The sequence below is a fragment of the Bactrocera tryoni genome, chromosome 2, assembly GCF_016617805.1.
Source record: "Bactrocera tryoni isolate S06 chromosome 2, CSIRO_BtryS06_freeze2, whole genome shotgun sequence".
Taxonomy (NCBI): Eukaryota; Metazoa; Arthropoda; class Insecta; order Diptera; family Tephritidae; genus Bactrocera; species Bactrocera tryoni.
In genome coordinates this window covers 49,799,394-49,813,955 of record NC_052500.1, presented here as the reverse complement: position 1 = coordinate 49,813,955, position 14,562 = coordinate 49,799,394, and the positions used below count along the sequence as shown (strand labels likewise).

Sequence of the window (14,562 nt, the reverse complement as noted above, 5' to 3'; positions counted from 1 at the left end):
TTGTTATGTTGATTTAGGCGGATTTCGACTAGTATTATTAATGTTACTTCTTCTGGATGTGAAATGTGTAACATTAACTTCCAAGATTTAAAGATTTTGGTTTCTTTAGTTAAAATGAAACGATGAAATCAATAAAATAAAAAAGGAAATGCGAAATACTGTGCACAACTTGTAGAAAAATGGAAAGGTCGATGGCGGTCTTCATCTATACAACTGTGGAAAGAGAAGTGCTTCGCAGTTAGTTTCGTTTGTTGATTCTAATTCAAAAGTGACATCAAATTTTTTTTTATTACCTCACGATGGCTTCCAAATCAACTAGAGGAAACGTCAATTTTATATGGAATTTTTACATAAAACTGCAGATATACTCGTTAGCCCATACGAGTATCTGTGGTTCTGCATACCTCCGTCTGTTCATAGTTATAGGGAAAAAAATCTGTCACTTCCAATTATGCGCTCAAAGTGTTTTTATTACTTCCGACAACATCTTTCCCTAAAAATTTCTAGATCGACTACAATGGAAAAACTTTTGTACTCATTTTTGGTTTCTTCAGACCCTCTTATCTAATCAAAATCCATAACATTATTAAAATTTCCGAAAATAAATATTAAATTGGGCGAAGAGGCGAAACTGTTACTGTCAGCTGCAAATAACCTTTCGCGCAACTGTTCTTCCGATACTTCTGATTCCGAATTTTTTTTTATGTCGTAATTATGAGTGATTATTAAAAAAATTCTGTAAAACAAATAAATAATAAATATTTTTTTAACTTTTATTTTTTAGTATTACAAAAAAAAAAATTATTATTATTTTAATTTTCGAGCTTAACCAATATCTTTACCTTATTTTTTAACTATTAAAAGGAAAGGAACACAGATTTTTCTATTCGTTCTGAAGCTATTAATTAATCCATGCCAGATTGTTCATTTCGTCCACTGTGCATCGACCACAACACAACAAAAACAAATAAATCAACATTAGCAAGTGAACTCACGCCACAAACACACTCACCAATGCAACAGCCCATCTGCCAAAACGACTGTTTTCTGTATCGGTTAAGCGAAACGCTGATAAAGATGATCGCATTAATACTATGAGAAGTTTTTTTTTACTACATACACTGAGGATGAATTAACAAGTGAATTCCCCTGTAAGAAAGTGTTTGGCATGAAAATAAAAGGTGAATTCGTCGATATCAAAAGTAGTTCAAACAGGCCATGAAGGGCTGTGAAATAACTGATTTTGAACGGTCAGTTTGTATTTGCTGCTGTGGTCCGATCTAAGCAATATGCTAGGAGATTGTAGTCTTGGACAACTGTCTATTCCTGTTTACAAAAACTTAATTTTAATCGGTCATTTTTTATAGTAGCTTTATAATGAAGTGGTTCGTTCTGAAGTGTATCTGCAGACATTGTATCGTTCTTTTTGCCAATACTTCAATGCAAAATTTCGTGAAAATATCTCGTCAAATAAAAAAGTTCTGCATACAAGAATTTAATTGTAATGATTCATTTTGTATGGGAGTTACATACATTTTATAGTGGATCCATATCAGCCGTTCCGTCAAATGAGCAGCTTCTTGACGGGAAAAGAACGTGTGTAAAATTTCAGATCAATTCCTGAGAGACTAGTTCGCGTACATGCAGACAAATAGACGGACATGGCTAAATCGACTCAGTTCGTCGCGTTGGTCATTTATATATTTATTTATATAAGTCTCCAAAAAAATTTAATATACCCCTCTCCATGTTATAAAAAAAACAAATGCTCTCTGAATGTAATTTTTTATATTTTTTATATTTTCGGAGTGAGATATAAGAACTGTATTATACATATTCGATAAACTTATGGTCCGATGTTTTTCCATACGAGATGGCATACCTTGAAGTCAGAACAAAGTTTTGTTCTGATGTCTTTGCCGTTGCTTTGTTTATATTCTTTAAAGTAAAGAAAATCAGATGGAATTTAAATGATTTTTCAGTAATCGACAGTATGGCGGTGTGGTATACCATATATAGTTCCAATTCTCGCTTGGCAAATATGTCAGTTACATAAACTGACAATAACAATACATAATACACAAGCTGAAGTGAATACCATTTCTAAATCTTATCTCTGTAAATGCGGTCGCTACATAAAAGAGAGCAGATTGATTAAAACGATTTATTTTAGTATCAAGCTCATTATGTTTATATCTGTTGCTATTAAATGATAAGATATATGTAGATAGCCTAAAATAGCTTTCAAGTTTATCTGCACACATATGATGCATGGATAACCATGAATAAGTACATATCTCCAAACCTCAATGAAATTAAATGCAAAGTGAGCTATCTGTAAAGCTTATTATGCATTGTGAGCTAATCAAAATTCTTTGCACACTACGAATAGCATTGCGAAAATAACTAGTAAATTTTGATAACGAATTGTAAACTTTGAAGTATTTGAAGCGAACGGTTGCTATAAAAGCGCGCCTTGCAAGCTATATTGTTTCCATTCTACAATTGAAGCCACACGAACTACGGAAGGTAAACATTTTCAATTTGAGAGCAACATTGAAATGACAAATAACGAAAAGCGCAGCGAGGATGAATTCACTTTTCCGGAATGGTTGAACGAGACATTCTTCCAAAAAGTTCTGAAAAATGTCGAAACTGAAGACGCAGAGGTATGTGTATGTATTATAATTTCACAACTTTTTGAAATAAAATTTTATTTGGTAGATCACCAATTTAGAGCTGAAACCAGGCACATTGAAAAATGATAACTACGCAAGCATTTTGTTTCGAGCGAAAGTCAGTTACAGACTGCAGTCGCAGCCAACAAAAGAGAAGGTTTCATCGTTCATATTAAAAGTCGAACCATTCATAGAGGGAAACAAGAAAGAACTGATGGGAAATTATAGTTTATTCGATACGGAAATAACCATGTATACTAAAGTGCTGCCGATGATCGAAAAGGTGCTGCGACAATATGGCGACAACACCATTTTGGGACCAAAGTGAGTAAGCGAAATTGCAAAACAAACAGAAGTTCGACAATGAAAGTCAATTTTTAAATGTATTTTGGAAAAGGCTCATCGCCTGCAGCACAACCGCACCGTCATATGTGATTTTTGAAGATTTAGCACTCAAAGGATACACCACCATAGGGTACCGCCATCCTAATTTGGAGGAAGCGAAATTTACTCTTCTCAAACTGGCGAAATTGCATGCCATCAGCTACAAATTGTGCAAGGAAGAGGTGAGGAAAATATATTTTTAAACTAAATATTCTTTCGATATTATTTTGAACGAATAGGTTTGTTCGCAACATTTTAGAAGGACAATATCATAACGACTTTAGACAAGGGCGCAATGAATTCTGCCGACCCCTATACATTTCCATTTATTAAATATGGTATTGGATTTCTGAAGGAGATTCTAAGCGAACGGGATGATTTGAAACAATATGTGCCGCACATTGCATCCGTCGAACATTTACTATGCGAAAGGGCGATCGATATGTTTAACGAAGCCGGCAGCGGTAAACGCGATGGCATATTCGTGCTCAACCATGGGGACTTTCATTTGAAAAACATAATGATAAAGAAAAATGAGGACAAACCGACTGACGTTATGCTGGTAAGCAAAGCTGTTTACTGTATAACTTAATACAAAAATTAATTATTTCTGCTCTTTACTCACTTCTGTGCGCAGCTTGATTATCAGATCAGCATATTCGGATCGCCAGCGATTGATCTCCATTATGCGTTTATAATGATGTTTAGCCCAGAAATGCGACGTGAACGCTATGACGAGCTACTCTATTTCTACATTACGAATTTTCAGAACACACTGCGCAAAGCGGAATATAAAGGCCACATTCCTACACATATAGAAATTCGCCAGGAATTGGCAAAACATAGATATTGGGGTAAGTTAGGCGGCATGCTACGAATTAATATATACTCAAGATCACATTTGACCCTGACAAATATGTTTTTCCTAAATTTGTGCAACCTTTCTTTATGATCGTGTGTAGTTGGGTGTGTTTGGCAACTGTTTGTTTAGGTTGCGAAATCATTTTGCCAGAATGTCACGGAGTATTATGGTGGTGAAAAATCCATAAATTTTTTACCCACAAATCCGATCCGACAGTTTCAACGTCAAGTTCATAAACCTACGTTTTTTTTTTTTGTTTTCGAAGGAGGAATCCACTAAAGTTGTCCCATATTGTCCGCTAGAGTACACCTCTTCCGAGACCACGCCCATACAGTATTAGATAACTATGCTGGACTTGCGAAACAGTATGCCTACGTCTAAGACCTTAACTCAGGCTGCTGTAGTTTGTTTTCGGACCTGCTGAACCGCCGTTAAGCACTGCTCCGCAGGACCAAGCTGGATGATAAATGCCTTTTTACGACCTACCTCCAGGGTTATTCATGTGGTGTTATGCTTCTGCGCTGCCTTTCTTTCATTCCGAGTTCTCGGAGCGCTATTGCGGCCCACTCTTTCATTTTAGCTCACACCAGCTGTGATCGCAGCTTATGACTCACTATGTTGTCAGGCGTCATCCTTTCATTTGTTATCTTTTCTATGGTGTCTCTCTCCACCACATACCTGGAGCAGGAGAAAAAGATGTGCCCTGTGTTTTTTGCGGCATTTTCGCAGAAAGAACATTGTGTTTGGTCATCGTGGCCAAATTTGTGCAGGCATTCCCTGAAACAGCCCTGGCCTGCGTTAAGTAGAAGTCTATTTCACCATGTTGGCTGTCAATCCCGGCCGGTACATTTTTAGTTAGTCCATCTTCCTTTATCTGCCGCATCCCACTGCTTTTGCCACTCATCGAGACTTGTCTTCCTCTCCTTTTTGTGCTCGTCGGCCCTTAGGGTCTTATTTATGACTTTTGTTTTGCAGTAGACTCTATTTAACTCAAAGGCCATTATATCCGATAGCATAAGACCAGATATGATAGCAATGGTCTAGTGCGACACCATTCTAACTCACAGGCAACTCTAAGGGCGCATAACCTGAACACAGCATTTGCCTTATTGACACAAGTTTTTGGCGTAGGGCTGTTCTTCATATCGAACTGCGTACATAAGCATTGACTAGCTAACTGGCAGAGATCTCCTACTTTGGATTGGGCCACCAATGTTTGCCATGATTCTCAACAGAACCGCAGTCACTGTAGCCGCCTTACCCAGGCTTTTCAATATGCGCCTTGAAATTGAGCCTCGTATCGAACACAACGCCAAAGGAACCTCAATGAATTTTGCGCTACAATATAGTCATCAATGTTCAAGGTGACCGTTTTTTAGCCTTTTTCTGCTCGTGATTAGCACTGCATCTGTTTATTTATCTGCAAGCTGCAGCTTAGTGCCCGGAAGCCTGTCTTAAATTTTCGACAGGTCTCATTGTATATGATCCATATCTGAAATACTTGTAGTTTTTTAGCGACGACCGTCACGGCAATGTCGTCCTAGGAGCCTAGTGGTACTCCACCTCTCACCATGTAGGTTTTTGGCAGCAGTAGTCTGTCAGACAAATAGCAGCTAATTGTTCTCAGAAGATACCCCGGGGTGTTTCTTGCATCTAATGCCTTCAATATACTTATGTGGCCAGTATGCCAGTTGAAATTGTTTTTCACGTCAAGCGTAACAACTGCGCAATATTTCTTATCTCCCTGCATCCATCTGGGGTCCTCTATGGCCTTGACCGCATTACCCGCCACTTTTCCAACTGCGTCTAATGTGGACCGATGTCTTCTGAATCCAAATTGGTTTTAAGATAACCCAGGAGACTCTTCTTTTAGGTAACGTTCTTGGCGTGTGCAAATCAGTTTTTCCAGTATTTTGGCCATCGTATCGATCATGCAAAGTGGGCGATACGCACTCGGCTCTCCCGCCGGTTTGTTTGGCTTTTGAAGAAGAACCACCCGCTGTTTCTTCCAAAGTTTCGGAAAAACTGCTTCATTTATCGACGAAAATCCTCTTGCTATAGTTGATGGTGATTTTCAGTGCCTTGTTCGGAATGCCATCAAGTCCTAGTGCCTTTGCGTTGTCAAATCTCTCCGCAACTTCCATTACCTTCTTCTATTAACCAAAATGTACTGAGCTGATCAATAAGAAGTGTTGAGATCTTCTGCTAACTCTGATGATAATAACTGAATATGAGATGATAATAATGGAGCATATATATATTAATGACATTGAGAACTAAAGCATTTACTTTAAATTTACATAAACAGGACTCTTTTTGCTCCTCTGCTTCCTATTATTCAACTATACATTTGTCGATGAGAATAAAGATATCGCTGATGTGGTCGAGAATCCTGAGATACTAAGAAAAGAATTGGAAGACCCAAACCTTCTGGATGAGTTACGAGAGCTATTGCCGAGATTTCTATATAATGGCTATTTTGAAATATAATAAATATAGAAAAATATTAATAAATGTAAAAAAATCGTTTACTTAAAAACTAATATTGTTATAGAACATGCGGTTATTTGTAATTGTGATTGCGGTACTATTAAGGATAGTGAAACAATAAATACTTAAGTCAAGTTATTCAATTTTTTATTTCTGTTTTTTTAATTTACGCTATGACTTTGTTTACATATTTTTGATTCATACTGTACGTATGTGTTATAAAACTTGATTTTACCTATTTTTTAATAATTGAAGATTAAGCAATAAGTAGGATTCGTTATTTTATTATCCTTAATTCAAATATTATGCCAAATTAAACGCATTAACAAGAACACGTCTGTGCAAGAGTGATTCGATAAGTCATACATAATTTTCATATTTCGAAACAAGAAGAATACGATGGATATGTCGGCAGTTCAGAGCCCAATTCGACCAATTTGACCAGGGCGACGTTGAAGTAAAGGGTGACCCATTTCGAGGTTCTCTACTTCTTTTAAGAAAAAACACTCAAACTACAAACTCAATCGATAAGCTTTTTTAACATTCGAAAGAACATCATTTCACATTTCTTTTTTGAAAATTAGATCTCACATGGTCCATCCGCTGAGTCCAATTTTCGGTGACTCATTCGACCATTTCGACTGACAACTGGCGAATGACACGCGTGATGTTCTGCTCCAAGAGCTATATCGAATCGGGATTGTCCGTACAGACTTTAGACTTTACATATCCCTACAGGGAAAAGTCTAATGGTGTGATATCACACGATTTTAAGGGCCACGCGTCCGGCCCAAAACGTGATATTATCTCAACACCGAATTGTCCTCTTAATAAATCCATTTATTGATGCGAGTTTCAATTTCATGGATCAAATAGTCGGTTATCATGGCGTGATACCGGTCGCCATTGACAATTACCTTCTCACTGGCAAGAAATATGGACAGATGATTCCACCGGCCCACAAACAACACCAAACCGTTGTTTTTGAGGACAAAATGGCAGCTCTTGAATCTCTTCAGCTTGCTCTTCTTGGAACTTTTCAAGTGCTCATAGAGCAAAGTGATGCCGCTTGGGAAGATCGAGCGACTTCAAAATGTGCCAAGTCGTTCCATACTTTATTCCGTGTTATTGCGAACGGCGCCGAAACGACTTTCTATATTCTAGGTGTATAGCTGCTATATTTTCTTCACTGCGCACTGGACGTGGTGCAGTAGGTCGATTAAGTTGACCATAAATTGAGCGAAGCCTACGAAACTCATTACTAAACAAAAATAACATGACAGCTTGACACGACTCACTCGTAATGTGTCAAAAATAGACTATTGAAAGAAGTACCTCTACTTGGATCACCCAAAATGGAAAAGCTGCTTTTTCCTAGTAAAGTTTTGTGACCGTTTTTCTCCTTTCCAAGTAGTCGATGATAATCGCACCTTGTGAGCTCACAAAAACGTTGGCAATCTTGTCAGGTAACAGAATCTTCGATAGGTTCGCTGGCAAATCCAATTTCTTGGACAGCTCCTTGGATGACATCATATTTACTTTCAAAGAATCTTTTCTACTCTGCGTGGAACCTTATATGACAAATAATTTTATGAAATGGCGCGAAATTTTACGTTTTTAAAAACGCCGCAAATTTGTCATTTTTCTTATCCGTTTGTCATTGGGCAGAAGACAAATCCTATAGGCACTTATTACAATAGGGTGATAATAAGGGAAACCGACTGACAACGGCTTGGATGAAAACTACTACTTACTACCTAAATGCATCATCGACATTAAATTTAACATCCGGGATGATACAGTAGGGCTTTATAGGAGCCGGAGGCCAAAAATGTACGATGGGCGTGACACCGCCCACCTTTAGGTCGAACCCCATATCTCCGGGTTTATCAGACCAATTTCAGCCAGATTTGATGTACAACATTATACTAACAGTAAGGAAAATCTATCGGAATAAAACTTTGCAAGAATAGTGTGCAACAATTCTAGTTCTCAGATCCCAACGATGTCAACCCCCGCTCTTGCATTGAACAGTTTATAGAAAATATCGGTCACATTACATTACATTATTGCAATCAACAAATCATTTTCTGATAACAGTATGTGTGTGTGAAAAATTGGGTTGAATCCGATGAAAGCTTCCCTTAGCCGCCATATATGTACCTAATATAAAGATTTTTGAACTTGCGGTTTACTTTTTCCATACCAACATTAAACAGCGGTAAAATTTGATTGTGTGTTTGCATTGAATAGGCTCCCAAACTACTAGACCAATTGAAAATTCTTGCACTGCTTCACTATCTCCTTTGAACATAGGCTAAGTATACTGTATCTTCAAAAAAACTAGGGATTTTGGAACTGAACTTAAAAAACATTAATAGTTCAATTTTTACTATATCCGAATTTATTGAAAAAGAAGTGGCAAATGCACCATAACATACTGCATTGGTTATTCGTGATCATTTCGCCACATTTTAAACTAATATCGTGCCGCAACCACCGCATTCGCCTGATTTACCTTCGTGTAACTTCTGGCTACCCAGCAAATTCATTTGAACACTCGGAGAACACCGTTTTGACTCAATTGAGGTTATAAAAGCTGACGACGGAGGATGTTTTCAAGTGCTATGATGAGTGCAAAATTCGTTGGCATAAGTGTATTGCAGTGGGAGGCGATTACTTTGAAGTAGATGAAATCAACAAAATTCACTTTTCAATTTGATCACTCTAATAGTACATAAGTACATACATATGTAAGTAGTAAAGCACGAATAAGATGCTCACAAATGTATCCATAGTAAATTCAACACATATACAAGTATGTATGTAACGTAGCCCTTCTCTTATAACAACATGCGCATACAACCTTACACTGATAAGGCAAAATCTGTGATGGAAGCTTGTCAGTTTTCAAATCTGCACGTAAATATGTGGTTCTATACATAAGTACATTACATTAACTTATGTATATACACACCTATAAAAAAAGTTCAAATTACAAATATATGTATATCACTTTTTTATTTCTGACCGATTTCATATACTTATCACTTGGTTATATAAACGAGAACAAAATCGCAGTTACTTCTTACAAGTTGGAAAGTAATTTCTAACTAGTTGATTGCATATTCTCTGACTTAAGAAAAATTCAAATTTGTTCGTATGCCTGCATGCGAAGTTCAATTGTTTACAAATTACTTTGATTTACGCCACAACAAATCATTTCGAAATAAGTAAAGCTTCAAGTTTAAAAAATAAAATATTATATTCGCAAGTCTTCATTGATATACTACGAGTATATACACATATACAAGATAGCAATGCCATATTATTGCACCTGTTGGGAATATTTTTCGCATTAAAGGAATTATTTTTTTGTTTTTATTGTTTTTTTATACTCTCGCAACAAAGTTGCTAAGGAGAGTATTATGGTTTTGTTCAAATAACGGTTGTTTGTAAGTCCTAAAACTAAAAGAGTCAGATATAGGGTTATATGTATATACCAAAGTGATGAGGGTGACGAGTAGAGTTGAAATCCGGATGTCTGTCTGTCCGTCCGTCTGTCCGTCCGTCCGTGCAAGTTGTACCTTGAGTAAAAATTGAGATATTACGATGAAACTTGGTACACGTATTTCTTGGCTCCATAAGAAGGTTAAGTTCGAAGATGGGCAAAATCGGCCCACTGCCACGCCCACAAAGTGGCGAAAACCTATAAAGTGTCATAACTGAGCCATAAATTAAAGTGGATTCTGGCACAAAGGATCACATAAGGGAGGAGCATATTTGGACGTTATTTTTTATTAAAAGTGGGCGTGGCCCCGCCCCCTCTTAGATAAACTTACCTGTGATTTATGATTTAAACTGTGAGAGATTATAACATTTTGTCATCAGAAGAGTAAAGAGGCCTCGTTATTGTATACTTTTCTGCTGGTCTCGCTATAATTTTGTAGTTAAACAGTAAGTGAATGATAATACTAAGCTTATATCATCATCCGCAAACATTTACCTTTGCTGGATTGTCCCCTTATCACCATTCACAGCTATAACAAATGATTATAATCGCAGAAACATTTTATGCATTACATGTGTACAAGGTGCGCTCCAAAGTAAACAGGACTTTTTGAATCTAGCGACCCCTATTGGGGCCATCTGTATGTCGACTGGTGCGTTAGAATCTGCTATCTTTATCAATTGTCCAGTGAGAATTCCATGACATTTCATTCATTGGAAGTGAAGTTATTGCGTTTTAGGTGTCAGTATGTTTGTGTTATCGGTGCGAAAATGAGCTTCGAACAAAGAGCCAACATTAAATTTTGTTTTAAAATACGTGAATTCATCAAAAATCAGCAGTAATCATTATTGACATTCATGGGAATGGAATTGAACATTTTCAAAACGTCGATTTATCGCATTTTGACCTAATATTTGGGCTTACGAAAGGTGTGTGCACGGTTTGTACCGCACAAATTGACTGACGACCAAAAATTGCTCAGAATCCAACATTCGAAGGACATCATTAAAGAGATCAAAAAGGACAAAAACTTCCTTTACAATATTATGACTGTGGACGAAACGTGGTGCTTTCAATATGATTTCAAAACGAAACGCCATAGTGCTGAATGGAAGGCACCGGACGAGCCGAAACCCAAAAAATCGTACATGGAAAAGTCAAAAGGGAAGGCAATACTGATTTGTTTTTATGATTCCAAGGGTATTGTCCACAAAGAATTGGTTTCACCCGTCCAAAACGTTAATGCGGTATTCTACCTTGGAGTTTTGAAGCGTTTGGTGCGCCGCATTCGACGGGTTCGGCTCGAATATCGCGAAGATGGAAGTTGGCGTTTGTTGCACAAAAAAGCGCCGTCTCATCGATCGACGCTTGTGATCGATTATTTGACCAAAAATCACATTTTAACCATTAACCGCTCCCCGTATTCACCTGATATGGCACTGTGCTATTTCTTCCCTTTCGGAAAAATGCATTTCCCTATGAAAGGAAAGCGTTATGCAGACGTATAGACCACACCGGCATACTGGCGGTCATACCGGCCAACGAGCTAAAACACTCGTTCGACATGCTTTTGGACCGTGCAAAAAGCTGTATTGAGGCAGAAGAAGACTATTTTGAATAAAGTAAATTGATTATGCTGAAAAAACCATTTGTTCTGTTTTTTTTTTTAAGTCCTGTTTACTTTGGAACACTCCTTGTATATCTTAAATCCTGACACAAGCTCACAATATTTATGTAATGCGTATCATATACATATGTAAATGTGTATATATATATTGATTGTATCTGCAACCTCTTCGAAATCGCGTTCGACGCCATCCGCGTAAATTCGTATTACCAACACACATCCACTTCCGGGTTGACTTTTCCCACCAATCTGTTGGTAAATGGTGCAAGCTAAAGTGCCTAAAGCATTTCATACCAGTTTATCTACATTAGGGTGGTAATCATAGATTGGGAAAAAGTTGAAAATGTTGTAGAAGTGTTTCGGACAGTCTACTTTATCACGAACGCAAGTATTTGAGTAGCACAAAGCATTCAGAGAAAGTCGTGAATTTATCAAGAACTGGTGTCACGTGAGTAGTACACCTATTCATGAAAATCATTGTGTAAGAATGTTGAGGTAGCGGAAGGATATTAACATCTACTATGGATGCACTTAACTATTTTGGTTAAGGTTATGAGTAAGAAGCCTGTAAACACCGAGTCGAGTTCGCATAAGAGATGCTGAGAATCCTACAAATGCGTTATTACAGGGCACAAGACGTGGGTTTATGAATATGTCGTCGGAATGGTCCGAAAATCCAAATATTCGTGAAAGGCACTATATTCCTGCCATTCCTGCCAAGGTTTATAACAACTCCATGGAAAATTAGATTAAAGATTGGCATGTTTATTTTGGCTCCAGAGCCTATTTTAAGACGATAGTACTGATAAAGATTTGTATTAAAATACGATATTGGATGAAAATTATAAGAAAGTTTTGAAAGAACTTTTGAGGCACTAATCGTTGTGTGAGATTCTCAAACACCTCCCATTAATACCAAAATTGTATGTGTCAATAACGTCTGAGATGATAGAACTTATAAAACAAATTTTACTTTTTGGGTACCACCCTATTATACCTAGGTACATAGTACCCACACATGTCAGAACGCCGGCAGCACTCACGAGTTAACAAATAATATTTATCTTCGCCACCATAAGTTTGCAAAATCGGTAGCAGGTACCACATCCAACATTTTCTCATACACTCGGTTCTCTTTTGAAAATATTTGGAGGACTGATTTAAGTAGGGGAGGCGAACTTGCTGTTTACAACAAGTCTTGCAAATCTTGTGTACGCGGAAAATTGTGTGCAAATTGGGAGACATTATCTGACACATACTATACAGTTGTGTGTATGTATTTACAAAACACACACAAATATACATATTTGTGCACATGTGGGGCGTGCGGGATGCTTTATTCGATTGTAACGTCTCGTTTCACCGCCATCTGTGTGGGTGTGTGTGTTGTTTTAGTGCTTCTGTAGGCGTTCAAGCGCGAAGATGAATTTATTATGCACCAATACACCGTCTGTCGATAAATAAATAAAACAAAAATATTTCTAACAACAATTTGAATTATTTACTTGAAATCTGTTCATTGTGTTCATATGCGAGATTTCGTAAATTATAGTCATTAAGTTAGTATAAGGCGAGCTGAATTTTCGACACATAACAAACTTTGCTATGAGAAAAGGCTTCTTTAAAATACCTTTCAAAATATTAAAGTCCTAAATGATGATATAGAGTAGTGTCAAAATAAATATACTGAACAATTTTCTGTGAATGTAGAAAGTCTAGATCCAAATGAAGGCCTGTAATTTTTGCTCCTTATAAGGTGTAAGAAAACTCTGGTTGTGTGTTGAAAATTTTTGAAAAGTTAACGCCCCTTTAATGGTCTAAAGTCTATATCCCACAAACCATTGAAGAAAATTCGACCAAACTTGCTATGAAACAAGAAATTTTAGCATACCCTTATTATAAATTGAATGAATACTAATTCCCATATATAGCTTATGTTGAGTCAGAAGCATTTAACAAAGTTTTAAATATTATTTCAATCTTTCACTTTAAAACACATAAAAAAAGCAATTAAGTAAAGAAATGTACTTTGCACAAATAGTGTCTTTTCGATATGTCATATCAAGTCTCATTGTCGACGTCGACCTCAGCCCTTCAAACACCAGTTACTGAAAATGTGGACCAAAGTGTCAAAGGCCGACTTTTTACTAAATATATCTGTCAGTTTGTGTGAAATTCAGAGAAAATCATTTTCTGCTGCTAATATGCCTTTGGGTTAAAACTAGGTAAAATTAGCCGTAAGATACCTTATATTGGGTAGTCGAAAAAGTCTTTTCGTATTTTGTCAATAGATGTCCTTGCAGTCGTATATCTCCAGTGATACCAGTCATACTGTCTCATACCATATAGTGTTGGAAAGGTGAGTTTTTAAGCTTCATTTAACTAAAAATTCGCTATATTTTGAAATTTTTGTATAAACAAGGGGAAGAATGTCACGCAAGACACCAATGAAATTTAGGGAGGGGATGCTCTATCAGTTCGTGAGAATTTCGACGTGAAGGATGCACCTCGCTCTGGTCGACCTATCCTTGCAAAACTTGATGAAATTATGTTAAAGATTGACCAGGACCGTCACATAAGCAGCCATTACATCGCTAAGGAATTTAACATTCATCATCAAATGGTTTTGAACCATTTAAAAAAGGCTGGCTACAAAAGAAGCTCAATGTTTGGGTAACGAATGCATTGTGGTGGTGAAGCTCGAAAGGTTATGCTGAGTGTTTGGTGGGATTGGAATGGAATCATTCACTATGAACTTATGATTTACCCTACATTTGGCTGTCAACAACTGATGAGATTGAAGCAAGCAATCGAAAGAAACGGCAAGAACTGATCAACAGAAAGAGCTTCGTCTTCGATCAGGACAACGCTAGACCAGATAAATCTTTGATGACTCGGCAAAAACTGGAAGAGCTTGCCCTGGAAATTTTGATGCATCCACCATATAGCACTGATCTTGCTCCATCGGGTTACCATTTGTTTCGGTCAATACAGAACTCCCTTAGTGGGG

At 37.1% G+C, this 14,562-nt stretch overlaps 1 protein-coding gene across 1 annotated transcript; it reads left to right on the top strand.

Moving 5' to 3' along the window:
- Positions 1-2,466: 2,466 nt before the first annotated feature.
- LOC120769143 lies at positions 2,467-6,564 on the top strand. Its single transcript, XM_040096018.1, has 6 exons — positions 2,467-2,669; positions 2,725-3,002; positions 3,076-3,244; positions 3,322-3,624; positions 3,700-3,916; positions 6,233-6,564. Exons 1-6 carry the CDS (start codon positions 2,562-2,564, stop codon positions 6,412-6,414), a joined length of 1,257 nt encoding a protein of 418 aa, XP_039951952.1. The 5' UTR covers positions 2,467-2,561; the 3' UTR covers positions 6,415-6,564.
- Positions 6,565-14,562: the final 7,998 nt, after the last annotated feature.

What these genes read in the sequence shown, in the direction of transcription:
- LOC120769143 (XM_040096018.1), top strand. Translation starts at nt 2,562, where the DNA reads ATGACAAATAACGAAAAGCGCAGCGAGGATGAATTCACTTTTCCGGAA. An exon ending in TCGAAACTGAAGACGCAGAG is followed by an intron (nt 2,670 to 2,724) that starts GTATGTGTATGT and finishes TTTATTTGGTAG; the next exon opens with ATCACCAATTTAGAGCTGAA. An exon ending in AACACCATTTTGGGACCAAA is followed by an intron (nt 3,003 to 3,075) that starts GTGAGTAAGCGA and finishes ATTTTGGAAAAG; the next exon opens with GCTCATCGCCTGCAGCACAA.